This window comes from Cebidichthys violaceus, unplaced genomic scaffold, assembly GCF_023349555.1.
Source record: "Cebidichthys violaceus isolate CVI_PGR_0920_01 unplaced genomic scaffold, fCebVio1.0.p SCAF_6, whole genome shotgun sequence".
Lineage (NCBI taxonomy): Eukaryota > Metazoa > Chordata > Actinopteri > Perciformes > Stichaeidae > Cebidichthys > Cebidichthys violaceus.
Window position 1 is genome coordinate 8,532,959 of NW_027176816.1, and position 27,232 is coordinate 8,560,190.

Below are 27,232 nucleotides of genomic sequence, written 5' to 3' on the forward strand. Positions count from 1 at the left end.
GCCTGATGCAGTTTGCTCTAATCACTAGTTTCTCATGTATGATTTAAGTGAGTCAATTAGTTCCTATGGATCACTGAATATTTCCCTGTAATGACATCCATATAAAACCCTTTCCTGGTAAAAATATATATTATTTATGCATAAAAAACCTCCTGAACCACTTCTGATGTTTCAGAGCTACTAGTTTCTATAAACACAGCACTCTGTTTTGCTTGCTAATGTGTTTTGCCCACATCTTTTTCTTTTCAGTATCCAAAGAGTCTCTGTGAAAAAAATAAAAGTAGCCTATTTTTCAAATGAAATTTAAAAGAAAAGCCAGTGTGGAATTCAATCTCTCTCAAGTGCTATTTTCAGGGATTCAACACAGAATATCAACAATGCAAATTAGCATTTAGAGAAGAAGAGGAGCCCCCCTGGAGTCCCACAGGACAGTAATAGCATCTAGTAAAAGAGGAAGTCATCCTCTGCGACAGAGATGGATTGCGTTGCATATTTCTGCAAAATATAAGCCTGGAAGAGCCCATGGAGGGGGTGGCTGGGGACACGAGTAATGGTGAGTCAACGGAGAACAAAATGTCCCTGTCAGGTTTAAAAAGTGCTAAGTGAATTAATTTACAAGAGTGGGTAAGTAATAAAATATAGAAATTGTGAGCGATTGACGTCCCGGTGAATCTATGTGTCAAATGTTGCCATGCTGTTGTGTTTCTCTAGAACATGGTGACATGAGAGGCAAGCCAAACTTAAACTGTTCCATGAACTTTCATGTTTTAACCAACACAACTGTGAACAACAAGCTTACTTAGTTGGTGGATTCGTATGGGATCCGAGGCTGGGCCCAGCCCTCCTTCACTCAGCGTCTGAATGTGGATGATGTAGTCATCATCTTCCTCGGGGAGGGTCAGCTCTGCTGTCGAATTGGCTGTTGTGAGTGTGTTTACCTCTTTGTGCCTCTGTCTCCTGTATGACAGCTGAATGGGGGTGGGGAGAAACAAGGTGGGTGACACATAGTGCAATGCACTTACAGTCTGACAGCTTATGTAAGGTCCATGCTTTCACTCATAATAGGAATAAACATGTTAGTGTGGAGCATATTGAGAGAGTAAAACTCACTTGGTAGCCCGTAACTTCTGACTCTGATTCCGTCGCCACCACAGGTTCCCAGTAAAGAGACAGCTGAGAGCCAATTAGTGTCCATTCGACATTCAGCGGCGGTTGGGCTGGTGCTGCATGATTTAGAAATAATTATTTTCTATATGTCAGCACAAAAACACACGGCTGTCACTTCGTTCGACAAGAATTATCATATTTCTCTTATGGGATTATGCTACTTCAAAGAATGATATTAGAAGAAGATATTGTTTCTACCATCTTACTTGGATGATAACCAGTGTGAATACAAAATCAAACACCCGAGCAGCAGGGCATCTTGGGTGCTGCAACTTACATGGCTTTTTGGTGGTGACATTGATTGCAGGGAGGAAGGGGCCGGTACCCGCTGTGTTGAAGGCGCTGACTGTTAGGAAATACTGCGTGTTTCCTGCCAAGCCGCTCACTGTGACTGAGGTTTGGTTCCAAGGCACCCTAACCTTCCCCATGGTCTCTGGTTTAGTGTCATCTTCCCAGTATATCACCTGTTCAAGACAGAGAGCGTGTCATCTGGGATTCAACCATGATATATTGTTTGGGATTGGAGCAAAATGTGACATACAGCACAGGTAGTTGTATCTGATGTCTTGGGAGAAATGTGGTGTTGTTAAAGGATTGACTCTGGGTGTATCTTTTTAAGAGAGATCACAGCTTTCTTTTACATTTCCTGCAGGATATTTGATCCGACATTACAAAAGGCTTTGTTCATGGACTTTTATAACTCCTTTTTGAATGTCACACTATGTTCAGATACAACTGAGAGAGTGAGAATAGGGAGTTAATTCTCTTTTTTTGTAATTAATACATAATTTAATCGAAAAGAACAATGCAAGATTTCATTATAATTTCCCAAAGCCCAAGGTGATACCATAAAAATTCCTATTTTGTCCAACCAGCACTTAAAAACACAAAGGCATTTAATTTACAATCATATAAAACAAGCATAATGTGCTCGAGATGTAGGACCAGTTTTGCATTTTTGCTTGATGACTGAAACGATTCATCAATTATCAAAATTAACAATCAAGGTTTCCTTGTCACTCGACTGATTGATGTATTGTAGCACTGAAACAATTACACAATAAATCCATCTGTGTTGTGTATTATAAAGAATTGAATATTTATTTTTCCACTAATACAAATCTGACTAATCGTGATATGCATTTAAATCAAAATAATACAGATCATATATCAAACTGAAGATATAGTATCCCTCCCCCACCCATCTACCTTTCTCTCATCATTATTCAATGTTAGCTGATGTTGACATCACTGGGGTAGCTCAGATGTGAAATGAAAAAAAAAGAATAACAACATCTTATAATAAAGCCCTTTGATCAGCCTGATGATTCAGTCACAAGTATGCAGGTGAGGCAATCAGGCTGTCCCAGTTTTTGAAGGTAAAATAGAATGCAACTGTTTTGGGTTTAGAATGTAATTTAATATTCCTATTCTATTTCGTGAACAACGAAAAGACTCCACTCCCAGGGTGCTGCTTTGTTGGACTGTAAAAACAAACAACAGAAGGTCGTTTTTGGTATAATTATGCAGTTTTTGGTGAGAGGGCATTTCTTGGTAATCTGCGACAAAGTCTGATATTGCAGCACAGACTGTCATGAGTTCTGTATCACGATACCCATAACCCAAAATTGATAGCCACTTGAAAAGGCATGCGGATAGGGAAATTTCCTTTTGTTCTCCTAAAAAAACGCTTTGACATGTGTTTTTCTGTCGTGTTGGTACAAAGAACTGTATCATTTCGGCTATAACAGTTGCCCAACTGAAACAGCCATTTCCATGGCGACGTAGAGTTTGGAAGTGATGGCATTGAGGTACAACAGGGGTGATGACAAGCATTGTAATTGTGTTGTGTGTGTGTGTGTGTGCACAAGATTTCTATTTCCATTTAAAAGGGTAAAATATACCTCATAGCCCAGAACCCTTTCAGGGGAGAAGGAGAGAGCCTGCCAATTCACCTCAATCTCAGAGGCAGAGACACTTCTGGCCCAAACTCCCGCTGGCATCCCGCTTGGCTCTGAAAACAGACGACAAGAGGCTGAGCATTGCCGCCTTCTTCCAACAGAGACAAGCAGAACAAATCTCTTGAATTTTTACATTTATGACTGTGCCGCGTTCTTTTTGATCTCTACTTGAATGATTCATCACACACAGGTGCTGCTGGTAAATAGTCCAACACTACACTACAGACTGACCCCCTCTCAGAGGTAGCATAGATCTAAATGCCAACCGGCTTTCACTTCAGAATAGCCATTCAAAAGAGTGGTGATATTTGGAAACCATTTGCCTATCCTCTCATAAACATGTTGCACGCTTTTCTGTTCTTTTTTTAAGTGTAAAAAGATTTCAACAAATTAATTTTCCAGCAAGTCTCTTTATCTATTAAGCATTTTCAGCCCAGTAAATGCAATAAAACCATTTTCATGATCTTTGCCCTTTTCAAAAACAGAGAAATCTTTGTAGCTTTGCAAAACCCCAACTCACGTCCATTCCCTTACCAGTCTCTGAAGAGTAGATGGTGACCACGGGGCTGAAGGGACCCTGTCCTTTGCTGTTGTAAGTGCCAACCTTGACATGAAACGGAGAAAAGGGTGCGATGCTGTCGTTGCGGTACACGTAGCGCGATGCACCAGGGGCAGAGGTGGCCACGTGAGTCCAGCTAACTTCTCCGAAGGCGCGGAAAGCAATGATGTAACCAAAGCTCTCACCATTCTGTAGTTCTTCGGGGACAGGCTGAGAGTGAAACACAAAACTATAGTGATATTAAAACATATACAAGCCACTCACGTTCATCCCGCCTCTGGGCTGACACAATCACCACCCACTCTCATGGTGCCAAAAGAACTGCGTGACCCACAAATTGCTTTTGTGACCCACCTGACGAATTGAAATGAGCAGTAAAATGCCATTTGAAAAAAAATCTGATCTCATTACGAAACGTCCGTTCAGCTTTTAAAACTAAAAGTTGTTTCTGGATTAAATGAAATGAGAAAACTCAAATGATGAGACAGATTTAGCCAAATAATGACTTCTTTAGTATCCACACTATTCTATTATTTTTCAACTACCCTATACTATTTTACTAGATTTGAGCATTGCAGATTTGGCTGAAAGGTAATTCACCACAGATCCGAGACTCATTAATAACAATAACTGTCAGATTAAGTGTTCTGCTTGTGTATACATTGTTGCTGCCTTACATACAGACTCTTTAACTAAGAAATTACAACGACTGCAGTGCCAGACTTCAATTGCCCCCAAAATTTATGACACCCGCAAGCCAAACAGAGCAGGGGGTTTGATTTAGCGAGAAATATTAAGCACCTCACTCAAGGATAAAAAAGATTAACTGCAGGCACTTTGTGTAACAGACTAGAGCATAAGACTGATGGCTTACCTCCCATGTGATGACCAGTTCCGATCTGCTTCCACCTCCTCCACCCACATCACCTGGTGCTGCATCAGGAACTGCACAACACAGACCTCCATGTGAGAAACACTTCAGGCTTGTGAAAATTTAACAAAACATCCTAAAACCTTTTTTTCTTTTTGAAGATCACTTACTATTTGATAAGAACTAATTATTTGAGGGCAAAAAAGTGAATCACATTTACTGTACCTGCGTCCTCTGTCCTGGTCTTGACTGACACAGGGCTGGGTTCTCCAACCCCAACACTGTTTTTGGCCAAAACACGAAATTCATACTCCACCCAGGCATTGAGGTCCACTACAGTGGCTGTCAGTGTGTTCCCATCGATTAGCTCTGGGACTGGAATAAAACAGAAAACATGCACTATATAAATATTATAATAAAAATAGCTGAACATGTAGAATAAAAGAAGAGAACCAAATCTATACACAATTATATACTTTGTCTTTTTGATGAATGTGAGGTGAGCTTTGTAAAAGGTCTGCCACAGAAATGTTGCCTTGCTTTCCTTACCTTGTGTTGTGCAGCAAAACTTTAAAATAACTGACATGCAAGTGTTACAATTCTGAAAAGGGACCGTATGAGCTCAGAGGAGGACGCTGCTAACTAACTGCTACTTAATACTAACAAAGGGTGAAAGGCGGACGACAAAGGTAATGTATGGCACTGGAAGATCTCTACCAACTCCTGAGAGAAGTGTCTGGCTCTTTATGTGCTAAATGCTCCAATCTGCTAGTTTCTACATTGTTCACTGAAATAACCTGATGGTGAGAGTGAAGTAAAAAAGTTTGTAAAACTGAGGGGAACTGCAGAGTCAGGTGACCCTTATACGATACCCATAGTACTTTGATCCCTTGTTAAAAGGGATCACCGGAGGTGAGGTCTTATTTGCTTATTTAGCAGGGATTGTAGCTAACCATTGTGTGTTATATTTCGGTATTACTTATTGGTGGATGTGTACTGTACTCCATTGAGCATTGTTTATGGTTTGTATATGAATTTTTAGAGACAAAGATATATATGTTGTTTTATGCTATTTATTAGAGGCCTTTTCAATCAACAAATAAAAATGAACCTTTTAGACTAATTATGGCTCATTTGTAGTTATCCGTTGAACAATGAGCACTGTCCCTGACAAATAAACTAATAAAACATACTTTCTTTTCTTCTTTCAAATAAGAAATAAAATGTATTTTATTTTATTACATTCATTTGGCAGAAACGTTTGCAATGGGGGCATTACACTTCCATAGCAACAAGAGCTCAAGAAGACATCCAGACAGACTTCAGCAGATGAAAAGGCATTTGGTTTTGGCAGATGTAAAGGTCATTTAAGTGGTTTAAATGAGATCATGTAAAAGCAGCAACAATGACCATATGTTCTCTTGAGTAAGACCCTGAATCCCTGACCATCACCCGAGCCTTCGTTCTGTAGCTGACCCTACTCTCTCACCTCCCCGCAGATGCGGGAAGAGAAGTAAGAGAATTTCTCTGTGGGGATCCATGAATTATCTGAGTAGCGTCACATGTGGAATAAGATGAAAATTCATCTTCAAGCGTTGCCCACCTGTATTAACCCTCTGCCAGCCCACGGTGAAGGGAGTCCTTGTCTGGATGAGGTAATTGGTGATTGGGCTGCCGTTGTCTCTGCCGGGACTCCAGGCCAGCTGGGCTGTGCTGTCTGTCACCTCCTCCACCGTCACAGAGTCTGGAGGACTGGGGGGGCCTGGCTCAATCACAGGAACAGACACTGTGAGGTACTTGCACGCGCAGAGGCACAGACCAGACTGCAGAATGTGGATGTAAATGTGTGCACTCACATGTACTGCGATGAAAACATGAACAGCAAACACATTTGCATTAAAAACACCTCCACCTAAACTATATCACTTCAAGAGGTTACTATGCCTTTATATCTTGAAATCAACATTAGCAAGAGTGAATTTGATTAGAAGTTTATGCCCTTCGCAAGGAATTAAAAGTTAATTCAAGATTTATCCTCCAATATTCAACCAACTTGTATTCCTTCCCTTTCATGGTCCTCCCGGTAATTGATCGATGAAACAGCAGATGTAAGTAGATGCAGGGACTCAAATTAAAAGGTAAAAGATGAAAAAGGGCCTCATAGCCCTGAAGCACCAGAGTTTTATCATTTATTTTCATTATCCTACCAATTAAGCGGTGTGATGTTTTACTTTAGCCTCATCTTCTGTTTCCTGTTCTAATGAACGTGTCGGCTCATCAGAAATAATAGACCACTAGAGAGCTTTGAGACAGACCGCAGAATAATAACGCCCCTAGCTCCGCTCACACTCCTCACCGACTCTGAAGTGGTTTCTAATCTGAAGCAAAATATTCTAATTATTAAACTGTTAAATGATTATTTTAATACACAATCAATGGTTTATGCAACATGTACTTGCCAAATCTATAAATGCATGTATGCTAAACAAGTAACTGCTGAACTACATTTGTTTTTTGTTTACAGAAGCCTTGAACGTGCAGCCCACAAACATTTGGCCTTACAGCCCTGGCTTTAGAGATATTGATCTTTGTAAAACTCATTAGCAGCTCCTGATTAAAAAAAACCCTTTAATACACTGGCTTCAGTAATACATATTAATGGGGCACACAATCAAGGATCAATTCCTTATCCTCTTAATTATATTTCATTGGCTGAGGCAAGAGGGTGCTGTCAGTGTCTTGAGGGTGTTCAAATAATCTGTTATTAATATGGACAGACTGTCTGGGCTTTTATTGTGAACTTGGCACGGGGCAAATTAATATCTGGCTGTATTGTGAATACTTACAGACACGGTGTATTGTATTATTTTGATCTGGACTGAATATTACCCATATTTGTAATATAATTACACAATCGTCAGATGGGGGGAATCTGAATAATATTATGTTCTAAAAGTGATGGAACACTACTAAATGTCGTATAGTTGGTGTTTTGCCCTCTGTACTGTCTTCCAGGAGGACGACGATGATGATGATGCAACTGTCAAACAAGCACGAGTGCTCACCGAGTGGTTTGAATGCTAATGACTATGATGTTATCTGTATAACATGACCTTCTCCGTAACCACCACCACCCGGTGGAGTGTTTGTGAGGCCTCGTGGAGTGGCATCTAAAACATTTTCCATTGCCATTGTGAAAAACAAGCATCCAGATGATCACTCAAGAGTCTTTGTGTCAGGAGCGATTATCATTGACCTTCAGTGCCGCGAGACGAGTGGAGCGAGACAGGATCGGAAATAGCACCCTGCAAAATTACTGAGCTGCTTTCAATGGCTGATATATTACATGATTGCAATAATGCATCTATTGCCAATGCCAATAACACCAATAATCAGCATTATCATAAAAGTCTATATCTGTTTCTGTGATTACACTCGCACTAGCTTAAAGCGCAAACAGATTGACACACTCATTATCACAGTGAAATGAGTGCTGCATTATTCACATTGTTGTCTTAACATTAAAATTGTATTTCTTTGAGCCCATGTAAATGCAGACACTGAGGGATATAGCCATGCGGAAAGTTTTGGTTCAATTTGTCAAGGTTTTGAGCTATCTGTCTCTGAGATGTCTGCCTCCACCCAAAAAAAATGAGAGTCAATGGATTTTTTAAATGGTGCTAGCAGCTTTGACAGCAACATCTCTGTCCAGATTCAGTGTCCAAATTGCTTTGGATAATCCACACAGCACAGGAAAATATTCTAGTAGAAAGAAGTTCCAATTGAGGACAAGGATAGTTTTTCTGAAAATGTGTTAGTGGCAGAAAGTATGTTCACCTAAGTATTGTATTCAAGTACTGTACTTCTAATCCATTACATGTAAGAGGGAAATAGTGTGCTTTTTCCTCGACTGCATTTATCTGATTATTATTATTATTATTCCTTCACAGACTAAGGCATAATGTAAAAAAATATAAAAATCAATTACAATACATTGTGCAATCCCTACATTTTTCAGATGTCCATGAGTTGTTTAGCTATTCCTCCAAAGTTTGAGCCCAATATTTTGTAAAAAGCAAAAATTAAAGAAAAAATAAAGAAAAAATGAAAACATTTTAATCTAATGTATCTTTTTTCTTCTTTTCCAACCCATCAATAATTTCATATCCCCTCAGATTTATCTTGTGACTCCTGTGACACAACTACCTAAAATAGTTAAAACTACAGTAGTATTAGTAACATAATATTAATCTCATGATGTCATATATATATCTGTCACAGGAGACATTGTTTTGCATGAGCACTTTTACTTTTGATACTTTAAGTACATACATCGTCTTTACTTAGGTAAGACATTTTATACAGGACTCTTACTTGTAATGGAGTATTTATACATTGTTGTATTTTTACGTAAGTTAAGGATCTGACAAGGCCTACTTCTTCCACCACTGATTATTATCCATTGTATTGATGTGTTTGCATTCTCAAAATTGGATGTGACTCAACCTGGGCAAATAAAAAAATACCTGCATGGCTGGATAACACCGGAGGTGAGGTAGAAAACATGTTTTCATCTTTGTAAACTGGGGGACCAAAGCTTGTATCGTGGGTGGTTCATATACTGCAAGAGCTTAATTGGTGTTGCACATTATTTGAACGTGTTGCATGTGTCCTTCATGGGTCATAGGTATATAGGTAGTGGGGGTTTCCAAACAGGATACTCGACATGTGACCACTGTCAGTTTGTTAGAGGGCTGCAGCTGTGATCAAGCAACGCCATTCTTTGCCCTCCATGACTAGTTCTCTATCCAGCTTCATGCTTAGTCGCCCATCATTTGGAGAAGTTCGATCCAAACAATGAGACATCCATGACAGCTGCCGCGAGCAGGAAGTGTAAATAATGCACAATCTGAATCACAGGCAAGTTTCTCCCCAGTCAATACCAGGCCAATCCATGTCCATGGCCTTGATATTGCTTCTGCTTGAGAAACAGCCTTATTTCCACTTAGTCCTCAGCCAACTGCAAAGGAGTGCTTATTAATGGCATTTGCCTTGAAGATCTTTAACATGTCAAGCTGAATCACTGGTGGGTATCCTTACAAGATAAAGATATGGATCCAACCATTTCAAATCCTGACACCAATATCATCCCTCACCTCATCTGACATTTAACACATTTGCGTAATGTCAATTTGCTGGGCTACTTGATGTATTGATCAAAGCTAGATTCCTCCCTTCTCTCACTCTGCACACCACATCAATCTGCCCCTACCCAAAACACGAAACAAAAGTTGTTCTATTTTGTTCTGCCCGATGTAGCTCTTGACAATCGTGTCTCTCTGGAGTTAAACATACTGCATGAGTGAGCACAGACAGGCATCTAAACATTCCACTGTCAAGTACATTGCCACAATATTGAAAATTGGTCATTAAAAAGAGACAGAACATTTTCACACAGTTTTGTCAAGTCATCTTCCACAAACATCCCCGAATGCATTTTGAAAGAAAAGCAAGCCTCCTCTATTTGATATAATCAAGTGACTGCTACGAGAAATAAGCAGGACATAAAAGCTGTGGACTGTTCGCTGACATCCGCAATCATTTTTATGAGGATAGGGGCATTTTGGTCGCAGTGCAATAACTGGCTGGGACAAAACCCATTTTAGTTTAAAACCATAAGTGACCATTATATGCCTCGACAGTCGAGCATTCTTTATATTGTCAGTAATGCATATTCATATAATGTCACCATAAATGTATATTATCAACAAAGCTTTATTGTTAACCCTTACAGAGTACAGACATGTTTTTTATTGTGGGTTGTTGGCTACATCTATCGCCCACTTTATCACTATTACATGTCTAAGTGTCCTTGAGCAAGACTCTGAACCCCAAGTTGCTCCCAAAAGGACAAGCCAGCGCCTCGCATGGCGGCTCTGCCTCTCAATGTGTGAGTATGCATGTGAGCGAGAAGCAAATTGTACACCGTTTTGTCCGTTAAGGTAGAAAAACGCCACATAAGTGCAGTCCATTTACTGTCTACCGTTTTTAGTTAAGTGTAGATTTTATAATTTCCCCTTTTTTTGACCTGATAGAAGAGATATCCACATATTTAGATATATACAGAGTACACTTTACCTGCATTTTTCTCTTTTTCATAAAGAGGAACCGAAAAACTATCCTGGCTGTTCGCCCTGTTTTAATTAGTGCCTGCGGAGCGGAGAGGAGGTTTTCTTACCTTTGACAATCAATACAGCCACGGCTGACAGGCTCTCCACGTCCGTGTCCACCACACAGATATATTTGCCGGCATGGTAAAGCTGAATGTTCCTGATCATCAGATCTCCTGCTGCTCTCTACCAAGGAGGAAAGAAAGCTTTATGTAGCATAAAAGATAACAGAGCTTCTGACAGCTTATTAAAGAATGTAGTGAGGCATATATAAGGTGTAGTAAATAGCGGTGCCAAAAAATGTTAGCAGATCCTGCAGTTATTTAGCTCGGACTTTGCAGAGGAAAATCCAGCCTGTTTCTGAAAAGATATTTAACAGCAAAGATATTTTTGCATGTCTTGACAGTTCTTGAAGTCAAAGCCATGAAGGCAAAACATAACGATAAAATCCTGAATATGACACAACATTTTAGTCACATACTTCTTTCCAAGATAAGCTGGGATGAAAAGAATCAAGGCCAAAATGTTATGCAGCAAATGGAATTTTTGTGTCTTACAAGGCCATTTCTATTTCCTTTGCTTTTTGCAGAGGTCATCATCATGACCTTCAAGGCATGTTGTGAGAAACTACACAAATAAGCTATTACTGTTGAGTTCAGCTGTTTTTTGCGCGACTGGAGAGGAAAAAAAGGCCCTCTGGATTCTCATCTGTGAGGACACCCGTAAGCAGCAAACGGTAAATTAGTGGTGAAATCATTCTCTTGGTATTGGCAGGGAAATGTGGCAGAAGAGCCAACGTGGTTTAATTATGGAAATTAAATTTCCTTGAAGCAGCAAAGTTAAGTTGATAATCTTTTTGGACTGGGGACACGTCTCTTTTCAGATAGGAACATTGTCAGTCAAACACACACATGAAGAATGGTTAATCTCTAAGGGTGTGAGGGTGTTCTGAAAGTGTTTTGTTATTTGAGGCTCTGCCAAGACACCGCTGATGATTTGTATCTGTGTATCTGTTATGACGAGCTGTGCAGCAGGCTATGTTAAAGTAGGATTTAAGAATAATTCAAGAATCAAGATTTAAAAAAAAAAAAGATTATTTCAGAAGGCTGAGCTTGAGTAGGAGAGGTGTACTCAAAAAGATGACAACTTGTCACAATGCCTGAGGAACTAATGCATTACCTACATGATGGTGTCTATGTAGGAAGTGTATTTGGACATAGCATAGCTATGTTTTCATTCACTAAAATACAATTGGAAGCTTGGGACAGCTGAATGATCTAATAGTCCAAATATTGTCATATTCCCACAGCTTAATAAGCCTCCATGGACACTTTAGAATTGAAAAAAAAAGGATGGTATCACACCCATTGCAGCAAAACTAGCCACAGTAAATCTTCATGATGTCAACCCACAAGCTGTCTCTTTTAACTAATGGCAGGGATGAAGTGAAGCAAGATGGGAAGAGGTGCCAACTGGCCATTCACACGTTCTGAAGAAGTATGACTGCGGGTCACTCACCCCGCCCACTAGCTCAAAGTGACCGTCTCCCTTGGCGATGAGTTGTCCGTTGAAGGCCCAGGAGAAAGAAACGTCAAGGACGGGGTCACTGGCGACCTGACAGGGTAGCACGATGCTCTCGCCTACAATGATCTCCATGTCCACTGGCCCCTGGGTGATTCTGGTTGGATCTGCCCCAGAAAAACCCCCAAAATAAAACGTTAGAGGGATTCATTTCTGACTGCCAATCTCACACAGAACATGAGACATTTTGCGAGATGAAACAAGATGAGCAGTGTATTGTTGATTTTCTGTAATAGAGGCTTAATAGTGAGACAATACTTAGGAGAACATGCTCTGTAATACACAAAGTCACAGGCAGAGTATTATCTATATAAAGGAAGGTCTCATGAAAGTCTTAGTCGAATAATGTGATAACACACAGCCTGCCATTACTAAAATGGCCTAATACTCCTGGCTGACACAGCTAGAATAATCTTCTGAAATCCTGATAGCAATTACAATACACTGCAGATCAGATAAAACTTCATGTAATGGGCTGCTCTGTGCATCCACGACCAAAATGAAGGGCACTGCTTCAAAGTCTACAATAGCAATCATTGGGCTAAGTCTGTCGTGCTTCAAAAGTCAAGATAATGAATCTGCTAGAATCAAATAAAGAAGGTGCAGCACAAAGGAAGAGGATTTCCACTCTTACATCTTACTTTATATAGAATGCCGAGGGGATTTGAAAATCACATGTAAAACGTGTCCCCTCAGTTCTTAGGCTGATGATAATCAATGTCTGGGTCATGGCTCTGTGTCGCTGACTGCATTATGGCCTTTAAAAATAAGCCAGCCATTTAAAAAAAATATGGGCCTTGGCAGTTACAACGGCAGACAATAGCATCCAGCACATTAATAAAACCAATAAGATAACACTCACCTATCACTCCACTGGAAACACACGACAATAACAGCATCTGTAACACCTCCACACTAGCGCTTTCATTGCCTCCACTCAGGGCACTTTCATTTGTTGCAGTAAATTGGTTGTTTCAAATGCTTTGAGGAAAACAATGATAGAGTATTTTCTCAAACACCTTCCAAGTGCATTATTGCAGTCGCAGCAGAATGCAGCCGCACAAAGCAGCTCAAAAGAAATTTACTGAAAAACAAGAGCTCTTCTTTCAAGTTGCACTTGAGTTTGGGTGACCATTACACCCCCTAAAATGAATAAATAAACAAAAAAAAATGTATCTAAAAACATTTAAGGCTGTTACTTAATTATGCAAAGTCCCTCGAGAAAAAATAATTCCCTAGTTTTGACAAGCTCCTCAGAGCAAAACTTGAAGTTTGTTTATGTTTCGACCCACCAGTTATTGACTCAAGTTCTCATGGTACAGTAGCTCTCTCCTGCATTAATCCATACTGAGCGACAAATTCTGCTTACTCAGTGGGATGCACAAGCATTCATTCTGCTATTTCACAGCCGAGCTTACCGGTAACAAGGAGCCTTCCAGTTGTACTCGACATGCCAAATCTATTCCTAGCGAAGCACGTATAGCTGCCTGCATCAGACTTGCTCACGTTGGCAAGCCTCAATGTTCCATCTGGGGAAAGTGTGATCCTATAGGAGTGCACAGAGACAGCAGCTTGCAATACAACTTCCAAGAACAAATAAAATATTTTGTATCATTAGATAAACTCTGATTCTTGGTTTCTCTACATGTCGGTGTACTACGTTGTCATAGACATTGAGCAGTTTGTGTAAGTGCGGTGAATATTCACCAATTAGACCAAAACAAGAAAGGGCTCAGGTGGGAAAAATACTGAATTGGTTATATTGGTATACTTTGAACAGCCATTGGTCTAATGAGATGGCATCATAAAAGTGGTCTCAGAACACATGCAGCAACTTTCATTGCAGTCGTTACCTGTCACTGGTGTGGATAGGCAGGTTCCCTTTCTTCCATAAAATGCTGGCGATGGGGTAGGCCTGCGGTTTACACTCTAAAGTCACTGTAGTTCCTGCCTTGGCTTTGAGCAATGCTCTGAGGACGTTCCCTGTGAAGTCTGGAGGAGAGGCTGTGTGGAAACAGTAAACTGTCTTTAGTACAAGGCTGCAGCAAATCTCAAAGGGCATTTGAGGCGTGCTTCAGTTTGATCTGCAAAAATCATCAAATTGTAAAGACATTTGAAAGATTTGTGATGGGAAAAAATAAATATATAAAATCGAATCGCTACTGGTGATTATTATTCCATTTTCAATGTAGAAAATGGATTCATGAGGACAGCCTATCTGTCCAAACAAATATTGTATCTTTTAATTGGTTTTACTGTTGGTTTTACTGTTTATTGTTAGACTAGGAATTCTGTATCAATCACCCCATTCTCACCTTAACATCAAAGTAAATCAGGATATCATGAAGGGGAAAAGATTTTTTAAATGTGTTTGGCCCCACAAAACCCTCTTTGCTGACCCCATTATCCGTTAATCCAGATAACCTTTAAGAATGACAGTAAAATGACCTTTAAGATTCTTTGACAACAATGATTGGAGGATTTAAGAGAGAGATAAATGCCAACCTACCTAAAACCATTAGTTCAGCAGCGAAATATATGACGCCGTGTTTATTCTCAGCCACACACTGGTACATGCCGGCGTCGGATAGTGTCAGCACCGACACTGACAGGACTCCGTCCTCCACATGGATTCTGTCCTGTGAAGAAAAAGGATGAAAGAAAGCAATTATTGCTTAAGACTAAAAGGTAGCTTTCACTCTGGCAAAGCTCAAAATGCAGCGGATGGGTTCGAAGCATTGTCATTGGGCGTGGATCAAATCAGGATTTTGTTGCAGCAACTGAAACAATGTTTTTCCAAACATGCTTGTTCTCTCCATCATGTAAACCAGTCTTTACAGCTTGTAATAATATCCTGTAGTGACAACTGAGCATGTAAGATTTATGTATGTGTGGCTAAATGAAGGGTCCTGTTATACAAGTAATTTATTTTTACATGTTCATGCATCATCAGACATTATTGATAGAATAGATGTTGTTTGAGGTGCTACGTGTAAGGTTTTTGCTAAACGAATCACAGCCCAATCTCATATTATTTCTGTTTTGCGTGTAAGGATTAAGCACTCTCTTTGAATGAAAGAATATGCGTTTACACAACAGTATGCTTATCATAAGCCATATACTGTAAATCTGAAACTGAAATCATGAAAACTAGTAAAACTAATACTGCTCATTGAACAGAGAAAAAAAGGTTATCATATTCTAAATCATGCAACTGTAATTATATTCTTAAAATCAAATAAAAGAATGCCATTTAAAAAAGGTATTTTAACGACAAAATTAGACTTGCTCTGAGCATTATGAAATGCTACTCAGAAAATAAAACAAAAAGTCAGGTTTAACTCAAGTCAAGTTTAACACTATGTATTTCCCTGGTGGTCCTTTGTAAGTTATGCAGTGGTATACAGTGTATTTCACAGTAGATTAAACCCACTGTCCTTAAATCTATAGGAGCTAAAACATGCACCATGAATAATGAAAAACAACCACCGACTCCATCCAAATGAAATGGAGCAATCTCCCAGGGACTACACTGATCCACTCACTAAGACTGTGTAATCTGCCAAGGTAGAGCAGAATAAGAGACAGTTACATCCATGCCTCATCACTGGCACACCTCAGATGTTTACCCTCTCCTCTCATCTCGCTCTGAATTGCACTTGGAAAAACAGCCGCGCGTTTGACGCCAGGCTCTCTAAAGTGAAAGGATGAGCTGAAGCTGAGGATTAAGTCATTAAAATGAAACATTGGTAGGTGGCGAAAGACAGGCAGTAATTTACCTCTGAGAGTAGCTGTTGGCCGTTCTTCAGCCATGTGTAGGAGGGTTTGGGCTTGCCGTTGGCTCGGCATTCCCAGTATAGTCTCTCCTCTATGGCCAGGGCTGTGTCCTTCATGGCCTGCATCCACTGAGGCTTGGCTGAGGGAACAGAAATATACTCCTGAGAATTATCTGACAGAAAACCAGTGGGACAGATTTTAAAGGAGCTGTATTATCTCACCAAATAGTCCTCATCCAAAATAGTTCAAAGGAAAGCATGCATAGATTGACAGCTCAAATAAGTGGAAATCATAAAGCTTGTGGAGAAGGGCTTTGTCTTTAAAGAGGAGAGAGGAGTGAATGTAGGGTATCACTCAGTTTCATCACTTAAATGTGTCAGCAGCCTGTGGCAACTCGAGATTAGCACGAAGCACTGCGCCACAAAGCAGAAAGCTCTCATGACGGCTGAAGTGCACCCAACGTCTCTGCTCACCCCAACCTGTCACCTTAATTCTGTGTATAATAAAGATCACCCCGGTCTGTTTCCCATCCAGCACACACAACTCCCTAGCTTCTTACCTCTTACATATTTACAGATTTTCAGGAATTTTCATGGGTAGAGTGTTGTGCTCATAATAAGCACAGTTCACTTCGCAGGCACTTTACATACCGTCAAGTCCAATTTCACAGGTGTCATTTTCCCTCTCTCACAAATTCAGGGTGGCTGAAGTAAGCCAAGAACCCACCAATGTAACTACTGCAGTAAAATTAAAACCAACAGCGCTTATTATCCGAGAAGAAGGTAATGACTTTTTACCCGGCTGTGTATGTAAACAATGAGCTGTTAAAATTATAACTATTATCATATTACCGAATAACAACTCTCAACCACTTCAACCAATTCTTGGTGTCACATGCTAACAGCAACAGCAGGATGGATGGAACATAACAAAGATGTAACACAACTCTTAATATCAGTAACATTGTGTTGTCTTAGCAAGCCGAACAAAAGTCTCCGTACCATAGAATGCCAGTCGACCGGTGGCTATGTTCTTGCCCATCTTGTTCTCAGCCACGCACTCGTATCCTCCTGTATCATCCTGCTGGAAGCTGGGGATCTCCATCACCGCATTCGAGTACTTCATTTTGACTTTACTGGGGAAGGGAACGCCGTTAGCCCTTTTCCAGGTGATTTCTGGGACAGGGCTGAAAGACACAGAGGAAGAAAAGCCTCAGCAGAGATTCTGATTTAAGTTCTTTTCAAGATAGTCACTCAGGTTGCAGGTGTCTGTAATAATCTGGCAGCAATAAAGTATTTGATTGAGCTTAAAAGCCTTTTCAATGTATTTTTTCCCTGCTGATGAATGGTTTGGAGTTAACCTGATCCGACAACAGAAAAAAAGCTGTCTCACATGATTTTCAGACCAATTATGGCTTGACGCCATATTCTCCGAAATATAATTGCCACGGTAACTTTACTATATAGAAATCCAGAGGCCTGGAATGAATGAGAGCAGAAGATTGAAAACATGCTTCAAGGAATTCAGCTTACTTCCCGAGGGCGAAACACTCCAGCGTAACTGTTGATCCTTTTGCGGCGGGTACATTGTCTGGGAAATTAACTTCTATTTTCGGCTCGTATTCGCCCATCACTCCTATGAAGAGCAAGCACAAGAACTTGCTCAGTCTTCCATTATTCATGACTTACAAGCAATATGGCTTGCATTACGGACCAAACAATAGCACTGTAAAACTAACAGAGGAGAAATAAAAGACACATGAGCAAACATTCTCTCATGGGTAAACTCAAAGTAGTACATCACTTAAATGGGCAGTCGCGAGAGTGCAGTGAAATACCAGCGAGGAAAAATGTAAATCTGTTCTTGGTGGAATAGACAGAGTGGAATTTGAAATCTTGTTTTTTTTCAGCTACTCTGGCTGTTTATCTATTATTTCAAAGCTTGAGTGGGCAACCTCTGGTGTTTTATTGTTTGCATCAGTCTTTAAGACAGTCGAGGCCGGGATCAGAAAGCGATGCGATGAGATTTAAATCTATTCAGCTACATGTACAGTACATTGAGTGGAAACTAACTGGTTGAGCCACCAGAACACTCAATGTAATGGTCCAGTGACGTATGGCTCATGTTTAATTCATTCCGAGGCAATCTTTATTCACTCTTTCTATGAAGGCGTAACAGAGAATAGAACAACAGAGCAAAGAGAGCCGGCTTGAGAATTCAAGTGAAAGCACGGGGAAAGCTTTTAAAGGGAATGCGAATCATAAGAAAGCTATGTCAGCAAAGAAGAGATTTGGGTGCTTTGTTTGCTGGCCTACATTGAGGAGCAACTATTTACTTACAAGCATTAGCGCTTGGTGACTCAACCACAGTGAGGCACGACAGGACAAAGAGCACTCATGCAAGTACGATGATTAAAGCCACCTTGAAAGGAAAAGGTCCTCAATACAAGGCTGAGAGGCATACTTGTCACATCATGGCTGTGGGCTGTGTCTTACCATCTGTCCTGAGGATCAGAGACGTGGGTGAGCTCTGAACTTTGCCCTTTGTGATGCTGTTCATCACAACGCAAGTGTAGTTACCCACATCAGAGGGCTCCACCTTGGCAATGTAAAGGTTTCCCGTCTGCTGGGAGACGAAACGTCGATTGTCTTGTTGAACAAAGTACGGGTACTCATTGAAGACCCATGCATACGTAAGGTCTGGAGGACAAAACAGGGACACAGATGAGATGATCGTGAATAGAATACGACGTGACATTAGATAGGATTATAAAAACGAACTTTGAAGAACTGCACGGATGGAGATTAAGATGAACGTTTACCTCCTGAGGAAGTGGGCGTTCCACAAAGAAGCACCACTCCTTGTCCCTCGCGGACCGACACTGCACTTCTGGTGTGGACTTTGAAATGATCTAAGTCTGAGGGGGGAAACAGAAATGAAAAGAAAGATCACCGCGGGATCTCACATATCAGAGTGGAAACAGAGCTGAGCAAAAGCTGGCACAAGCCCATGAGGAAATTGTCATGAGAATTGCACCTCGGCGAATGCCTGAGAGAGAAGGAGAGACACAGAGAGACAGACAGAAAAGTGCCTGTTCATATGAGGGGGTTTTGTAAAGCACAAAAAATACAGTGCAGAAATTTTAGCTCAGGACCTGAATGCGATATTAGATATACTTTTTTTATGATATAAGAGCAAGACTGGTAAGAACGGGTTATAACTCCAGCTGTGTACATGTCTAAGAAAGAGTAACCACTTGAGCTTGGAATGTCGGCATAGGCTGCAACCCCTAAACCAGGGCAATAACACAACAAGAGAACATATCTCAAATGAATACTTCAAGACCAAGGTAGCTTACTAACTAAAGCTATAGTATAATGTAGTATTGTATAGCCATAATATGTTAAAGTAACAATTACTTATTATTATTATTATTATTATGATATAAGGTCACATAAAAAACCCTGTTTTTCAGTGCATGCTTATAGTGAAAGGATAAGTATCACAAAAAGCGCACACACATTTTCCTACTTACCCCTGGTGGTATTTAGTCATGCAGGTATATCTCCCGGTTATTCTGTATAATCCACAGACTTCGCTTTAATCAGTTTCAAAGTTTTCAGTTGGACTATATTCATTTGAAGGTGAAAATAGGTAAAACTTCTATCAGAGGGACGTGTAGATAATACAGTGTAACCGAGAAATAATTTCTGCATTTTTGAGTTTTTTTTAAAGTTATTATGTCTCAGCAGTGCATATCTTAAAAGCTTGTCAAATACAAACAAAAATATCTGCATGGCCGGATCCCACCAAGAGAAGGTGTGAAATGTCATTTAGTTGAGATGAGCATGAATAGGCACCTTAATGGATAGAACATAAATAGTAAGTATTCATTTCTTAATTCATTTAAGATTCTTGCTGGTTTCACCACCAAAGATTTGAGAAAAATTTGAGAGACTTGAGAGAAATCGCAGTTTGTATATACGGTCTTATCTTTGTGGCAATGCAGTTTAAAACGTAATGTTTCCACTGTTTCTTTTAGTCATTTGCATTACTCTTGAGCCATTGAGGTATTCTTCATGCACTACATTTAGGAATTTGGTTGACTACTTTACCCTAGACTAGAATATACCCAATAAAACACCACAGACTTTTGACAAAGTAGTCATTCTTAGTTTGCATGTACGATCATGAGTAAAGAACAGTCATCACACTCAAGCCACCCTAATGTTACTTCAGCATTTAATTTTGCAGCTCTCATAAATATTGCAAATATCGGCCACCTAGTTCGGCATGTGTCTGCATTTTTTGCTAAGTGCAGTTACACTTCCATACCATTTCTTGATAAAAAGTGACAAACACTGACTTCAACTTACAGGCAAACTGCAGACTTGCTCTCCTGCTGAGGATAGCTCCTACAGTGTTGAACGCCATACACTGGTACAGTCCTACATCCTGGTAGCGGTCCAGACTGCTTATAATGAGGTTGCCCCCAGACAGACGCCGCCGGCGATCCAGGCCCAGATTTATGAGAGTCCCATTCAATGACCATCTGCGAGGGCAAAGACACCATCAGTCCCTGGCAAAACACACTGTCCATTTCTTTCTACCAACCAAGGTGGTCTGACAGGAGGTGAGTGGAGAACACAACTCACTGAAGTAACTCACTTGAAGCAAGAATAATATACTGTACATTTGTGCTGGTGTCGAAGAATTCGCAGGTTGAAGCAAGAACAGCGTGAACTTTGCGGTTGTAATTTTCACATTTGATTCTTTTCCTGCAGTGCTTCAACTTTCCTAACAAAGTTTCAAACAAAAGTAATTTCTATATTCATGAAGTCATAAAGTGTAAGTGGGAAAAGGCAGTTAAAAAGTGTGTGTAGATCTGTAAAAAGTAAATACACGGATAAGCATTTGAATGATCTCTGTTGTCTTTTTTGTTTCAGTCCTAAATTGTGCTCGACTCACATTTTTATAAACTGCAAGTAGTTTGATGATTTCATGCGTCTACCTATCATATTCTGCACATGTTCCACGATTGTTGCATATTGTTTTGTCCCTGTAATCTAGTTATTCTGTAATCCATAATGCTATAACATACTCTAGTGCTATTGGCTACGTGTTTATATAACCCTTAAAATGCACATTTCTTATTTATATTGTATTTTTCTGTGTCTTTTTCATTTTTCTTTATTTTGCTCTACCACTATTTGCTGCTGCAGCTATCCCATTTTCCCCGCAGGGATCATTAAAGTTTAATCTTAGAGTATCACACACAAAGCTGTCTTCGGCTATTTAAGGGAAGCAGGAGATAAAGGTTTTAGAAGCCATCCTAGATATTATCATCAGTCCTAACCATAATCACCTCTTCTCTGTCACATTATATTTACATAATGTGACATTATTCCACCTTTGACTTCTCATTAGGACAAAACATTAGCACTTGGCAAGATGTAACACTAGGCTCATGTAACAAAGGGTGCCTTTTATGCTCCCTTTCACCTTCCATCATATCCATCATTTAAAAAAATACTGCACAGCAGGTTAAGATTGTGTTATCAAGTAAACGAAGCACCTAAAAGAACTTTTAAAAACATGAGATAAATTCATTGATTTAAACAAGCCCTATTATTCAGAGAGAAAACCCTTTCTTCCACCACAACACTCATCTCTTTGTAAATGCTCTTCAAAAATGGAGTATTGATGGGTTCAAGGGCACAGCACTTTTCAAGAATGTTCCATCATTGCTCTCAAAGCATACAAAATAACAATTTCTTTCCTTCAGCCACCTTCTGCTATTCTACCTCACTTAAGTGGAAATGAAAGACGTGGAGGCCATAATGGCCAACTTACCAAAAGCTTTCAAGTCTAACCTCCAAAATAATTTCTTAAAGAATATCCAAACCATTGAACGTCGATGAGTGCTTGCTGCCGTACTCCAGACACTTATGCTTAATAGCTGTTTTTCTGTACGTATTGGGGTTAACCCTATTTCTTAAGGCTATACAGTTTCAGAGACTTGTCTGTACAATGAATATTTAAAGGGTTGGCTCGGCTAGTGATACATCCATGTGTGTGTTTAGATGTCTGCTTCCACTCGAGTCACCACATTATCTTCATCCAAGAGTCACTTGCATTGTGCAGGTGATTGAATAGCAACACCGATAACCAAATTACTCAGCCTGAGACTCATTTTGTGAGCACATGTTGTCTGACCATCTGACCGCATAGAAACTCTGGATCATCCTGCCGCTCAGAGCCTCAGGCTTCAAACCTCAGGTCAGGTAAAGGTAAGGCATGTCACCCTCTGTTTAGATTAAACAAATAAATAAAATGCATCATTTTTTATGACCCGCTGAGGAGAAGATGCTTTTCCATAAGATGTGGTTTTCTCCCATCAGTTATTATGCCGCTACGGTGTGCATACTATGACAGTCTCATCTTTTTGTGAGTGACAGGATTGGTAGAGCAGAGGAGAAGAGAGAAAAGAGAGAAGGGGGGGGGCAGTGTGAGCCTATTTACACTTCAAGAGAGGAGCCAGAGAGGTGTTGAGGACTTGCAGAGCCCAGCACAGCCAGCTTGACAAGACACCACGTTAAACATGCTCATCTCACCTTTAATCAGTACATGGAAATACCTGGTCTTAGGCGGGGAACGTGAAAAGCCTGAAATAATGAGCGCACATACTCCACCACCATCAGTCTGTGCTGGCTGTGCTGTAAGTAACTCCAAAGACACTTGTAATCAATGCCTGCTGGTGTCTAGCAACCTGCATTGGTCTCACAGTGTCTTATGACAGGAGATTTAAAGATGCATTAAGATGCGACACGTGTGATGCTAAAGATAATATCTGGCGAGACAAGAGGCAGATTGGCGACGCGTTAGTCAATATGAGTTAGTAAAGCCGTAATGACACCACTGCTTAAGAGTCTCTGTGTGCATCTCAGTCTCATTTGGAGAAAAAGAAATGGAGAGCAAGCACCTGCCTATTCCATGGGAAACATCTTTATACATTCTTATTCACAGCACTTTTCAAGAATGTTTCATCATTCCTCTCAAAGCATGAAAAAAATAACTATTCCTTTTCTTCAGCCACAGTTTTCACATATCTTGGGGCTGGGCGTTATAGATCAAATGAAATATCACAATGTTTTTGACCAAATACGTTATTGTAACGTTGGCCATTGGTTGACCAATATTGACACAATGAGAGTTCTGATAAATAATTATCAGTAATGACTAAGTGAATAAAAGAAAATAATAGAGAGTTAGATCAGTCTTGTAAGTTCAGAAATTACATCTCTTTGCTGCAATGCAGCCTTTAAAACCAGGAAAAGACAACTCTTATGACATATTACAGTATTACGATATCTAGTCATAGGTTATGTGAGTGGGGTATTATGCCCCCACGCACCCAAACGTTATGTTTCCTGCACTGATGACAGTACTTTACATTAAACATGGTCCTCTTAAGACACTGTGTGCTTTCAGTGATGATAGTGAAGTGAAGAATAGAGAGAACGTGAAGAAAGTGCTGCTGATTCTGTGCTGGAGTCCCTTTAAGTTTGAACAAAGAAAAGCAATAAATGGTGATGGTTGCTTCCAACTAAAACACTACGTTTTTGTGGTGCAGATTGTGTTTCTGTAATCCAGTTTTCAGACAGATATTAGGATTGTTGACTTTCACTTGGTTTAATAGTTAAAGTAAACATAAATTGGAAGTCTCACTGCTTCCACACACTTTCATTTGAATGTGGTCTTACCTATACTGAGGAGGGGGCGTTCCCTTTGCGTCACAGGTCAGAGTAGCTTCTTCTTCTATGGAGTCGATAGGAATGAACAAATCACCTGGCTCCATCCTCCATCTTGGACCATGGTATGATCCACTGTCCAGACAATCTGTCAGAGAAACAGTAACAGCTTGAGCGTAACAATACAGAAAAAGTGCTGTTTTGATAAAGTTTGGACACCATAATTCCCTGTTCTTCTGGAGGAAATACGATATTCAGGTCTAATAGGAAGGCTCTCTCAAACTATGAGGTTATGCATTGCTGAAAATGGGAAGTGACTAAATACTGTATGTTTCATATTATCTCCAGTTGTTTCTTCCGAAAGAACCAGATGAACAATATTGATAGGACGCCGTTCCTTTGAATTTAAAACAATTTCCATATGATAAAAGATCAACCATCCATTGCTAAATTGCTATACATTACATGTAAAAAGATTTTTATTTTTAATCCTGTTCTTTGCTCTGTGGTTTGTGTTAATTAAATCAAGGAAAACATAAAAGACAAAGAAACAAAACAGGTTACAATCCCAGGGTAGCAAAGAAGAAGATTGAGAGTATTGTTTCTGTGTTGTGAATGGAAGTCAATACTGAGGAGCGTCCCTTTAAACCTGGGCCATCCTATCATCTCTGACACTGACATGATTTTCGCCTCTTCAGCTATCATTCCGCAACTGTAAATGTCCAAACAGGAAAGAATCATTACTCATATAAAAAGGTGGTTTACCTGCCAGACAGTCGATGATTGATAACAGTAGAAGCTGTTTCCATGGCAACGTCATCTTTGGCAGCCAAGGGCAAATGAGACTTTCATCCAATAAGCTTTGAAATGGCACTCGTGTTCTCCGAGAGAGGGGAGCTTGACCTGTTGGAACAAGGACTTTGTTGTGAAACATAAAACTCGGCGAACCCCAATATTTTCATCCCACTTTCAGCATTATGTCTTGTGTTCATCCATCAGTAGAAGACAGGGGAAGTGCACATTTTAGAAGTGGAAATAGAGCTATGATAAAATTGGATGTGGGGTTTGGTGCAGGATGTGTCTCATTACTTCTGTCCATCATCGAAGATCCAGGAAGTGTCACTTTGTGCCGGGCGTCGGCCAACTTGCAGTCAGAGATGTCTGAGGGTGATACCAGAGGCATATGGGAAGAAGCCCATGCCAATCTATTAAGGTGGCGACCAACGCCTAAGCTCATCCTTCACTTGGACGGATTCACTCTGGCTGCCTGAGGAGACTTGGACCTGGGAATTGGGTGCCATCCAATCAATTAGATTCACCCACAGCAGCATGTGTCTCCCCACATGCTGCGGTGAATCAAGACAGCCTGATGAGGAAGCCGTTCCATCCAGGTCCATAATCAAGGGCAAGTGTCTGTCTGCTTGTAACATGTGCTGCAGATTGCGATGCACCAACTTCTTGCAGGAGACCGAGCGAGTAATGATGCAATTACGAAATGCCAAACACATCCACAACGGAGAACCAGCCATAACACAGCTGTTAAGTGAGCAGCGACACGCACATTCACGTGTGCAGAGTATATGCAGATCGATGTACAATAGTGTTATACTGCATAAAAGCATGCACACAAATAAGCCGGTCTGCACACACACACGGTTCTTCAAGAGGTGTTCAAGATATATTAAGGGCAGAGACAGATAATAACACCAATCTGCTAAATGTCACACAGCCCACATACACCTACACACCAAACTCACTTTCTCACCGCGTGAACAACGCGTATAACACCCTGCCTCCACATACACACTCTCGCTTCCCATTTAGAAGACATAAGCCGTGATGTGCGGCTCATTTGTGGCCTAATCCTGAGGCGAGCCTGGTTCAGAGCACTACTTATTGAGGGTCTAATTGTTTGTCAGCTGCCTGGATGTCAAATCAGACACGTGGGGTCTCAACCAGAATTTTCCTCCCTACCTTTCATGTTTGCTCGGTCCTTTCTTCTTCCACCCAAAGTCTGCTAAATTGGATTGGTACGCTTCCTCTCAAGACGAGTCCTGCATGCCAAACCTCAGTGATAGGCCCACAGTATGCATACTGCTGGCATCTCAGGACTGAGGATTGGTGTGTGAAAAACGGTACAGTGGGTATTACACTACTGTCGACTATGCATGTGATGGTTTGCATCTGTAATGGGGTTTTGTCAGGGATGCCACCGTGTAACAGCTGATGCAATAAGTTCCTTTGTTTTATTCAGATTTAATAAATCATTCACAAATGCAAAAAATTTGGAGTTCTGCCAGCGATACGACAAAGAGCAGATCACTCAGTGATTTGCATGTACATACTGTGTAAGATTGTTTACACACATGCACACGCTCAATACACAAGCATGCATAGTCAACACGCACACACTCCCAGCATGCACTCATGGATAATGGTGCTGACGATGACACTGATAGGAGGAGGTGAGAAAGCTTTACAGGGTGAATCACTCTCAATCACTGAGGGATCCTTCCTTTACCAAGACACCACTGGGTTAAATAATGTATAATCACGATATCTACCACCTCCATCTCACTCTGCCTGCATCCAAGTAACATGCTGGTTGAACAAATAGCCCAGCTGGCAGAGTGGGAGTGTACTTACTTTGAAGGCCTTAGCTACATTCATCACAGATATTCCAGCTGACACTGTGGCATACCAGTATGCAATTACCTGGTGAATGTTGCAGGGGAAAAAATGGTGTGTGTGTGTGTGTGTGTGTGTGTGTGTGTGTGTGTGTGTGTGTGTGTGTGTGCACCCTTTACACTTACTGTATCTCCGGAGGCATACAGCCAATCATTGCTGTGACACTTCTCAAGGCTTAATGAATGTATTTTTTTTGTCCCTCTGATCCATTTGGAATAGGGTCCTTTGTAACACTTGTACATGCATGGTGTTTTTGTGTGCATATGGTGCTAGTATGTGTTGGTGTCGGCCTGTAGCAACACATTTCAGAGGGTGAGGTGAAGTGCAGCCAGGCTGCACCACACCAGGTAGGAACCACAGGAAGCAGTTCGAGGCTACAATGTGAGTAATGTAACAGCGTCTACACACCAGTTTGACAAAGAAAGGCACGGTCGAGCCAGAATACAGCTCCTTATTTAAAAACAACATATCAACGTGCCTGTGTCTGGACGCATGCCCCTCCAAAATCAGACTAGCCTAGTGTAGAGGAATTGGCTGCAGTTGGGAGGGCACGTCACGTTACTCCAGCCTAAATAATTATTATCAAAGGAATTGATGGGCCAATTCGGGACAGCGGGGCAAGACAGGCCGACGTGTGAGCCTGTTACAGTCAATACATATTTTAGCATATAAATATCACTGTGTAAATAATTTAGCTTTCTGTATTT

At 40.6% G+C, this 27,232-nt stretch overlaps 1 protein-coding gene across 3 annotated transcripts in view; it reads right to left on the reverse strand.

Moving 5' to 3' along the window:
• cntn3a.2 (contactin 3a, tandem duplicate 2) overlaps window positions 1-27,232 on the reverse strand; it is a 31,690-nt gene that overhangs the window by 3,949 nt on the left and 509 nt on the right. The window contains exons 1-22 of one of the 3 annotated variants that reach the window (XM_068732911.1): window positions 25,812-26,810; window positions 24,603-24,740; window positions 23,850-23,985; window positions 20,463-20,638; window positions 18,908-19,003; window positions 18,582-18,785; window positions 17,619-17,721; window positions 17,088-17,272; window positions 16,089-16,225; window positions 14,819-14,948; window positions 14,163-14,313; window positions 13,728-13,855; window positions 12,247-12,416; window positions 10,797-10,914; window positions 6,162-6,320; window positions 4,784-4,933; window positions 4,562-4,632; window positions 3,663-3,897; window positions 3,072-3,181; window positions 1,445-1,631; window positions 1,111-1,223; window positions 800-968 (exon numbers count right to left, since the gene is read on the reverse strand). In XM_068732911.1, coding sequence (XP_068589012.1) covers window positions 800-968; window positions 1,111-1,223; window positions 1,445-1,631; window positions 3,072-3,181; window positions 3,663-3,897; window positions 4,562-4,632; window positions 4,784-4,933; window positions 6,162-6,320; window positions 10,797-10,914; window positions 12,247-12,416; window positions 13,728-13,855; window positions 14,163-14,313; window positions 14,819-14,948; window positions 16,089-16,225; window positions 17,088-17,272; window positions 17,619-17,721; window positions 18,582-18,785; window positions 18,908-19,003; window positions 20,463-20,638; window positions 23,850-23,985; window positions 24,603-24,740; window positions 25,812-25,818 — 3,073 coding nt within the window. In that variant the 5' untranslated portion in view covers window positions 25,819-26,810. Of the gene's footprint in view, window positions 1-799; window positions 969-1,110; window positions 1,224-1,444; window positions 1,632-3,071; window positions 3,182-3,662; window positions 3,898-4,561; window positions 4,633-4,783; window positions 4,934-6,161; window positions 6,321-10,796; window positions 10,915-12,246; window positions 12,417-13,727; window positions 13,856-14,162; window positions 14,314-14,818; window positions 14,949-16,088; window positions 16,226-17,087; window positions 17,273-17,618; window positions 17,722-18,581; window positions 18,786-18,907; window positions 19,004-20,462; window positions 20,639-23,849; window positions 23,986-24,602; window positions 25,355-25,811; window positions 26,811-27,232 lie in introns of those variants that run through there. The other 2 variants (XM_068732912.1, XM_068732910.1) reach the window with 2 other exon arrangements.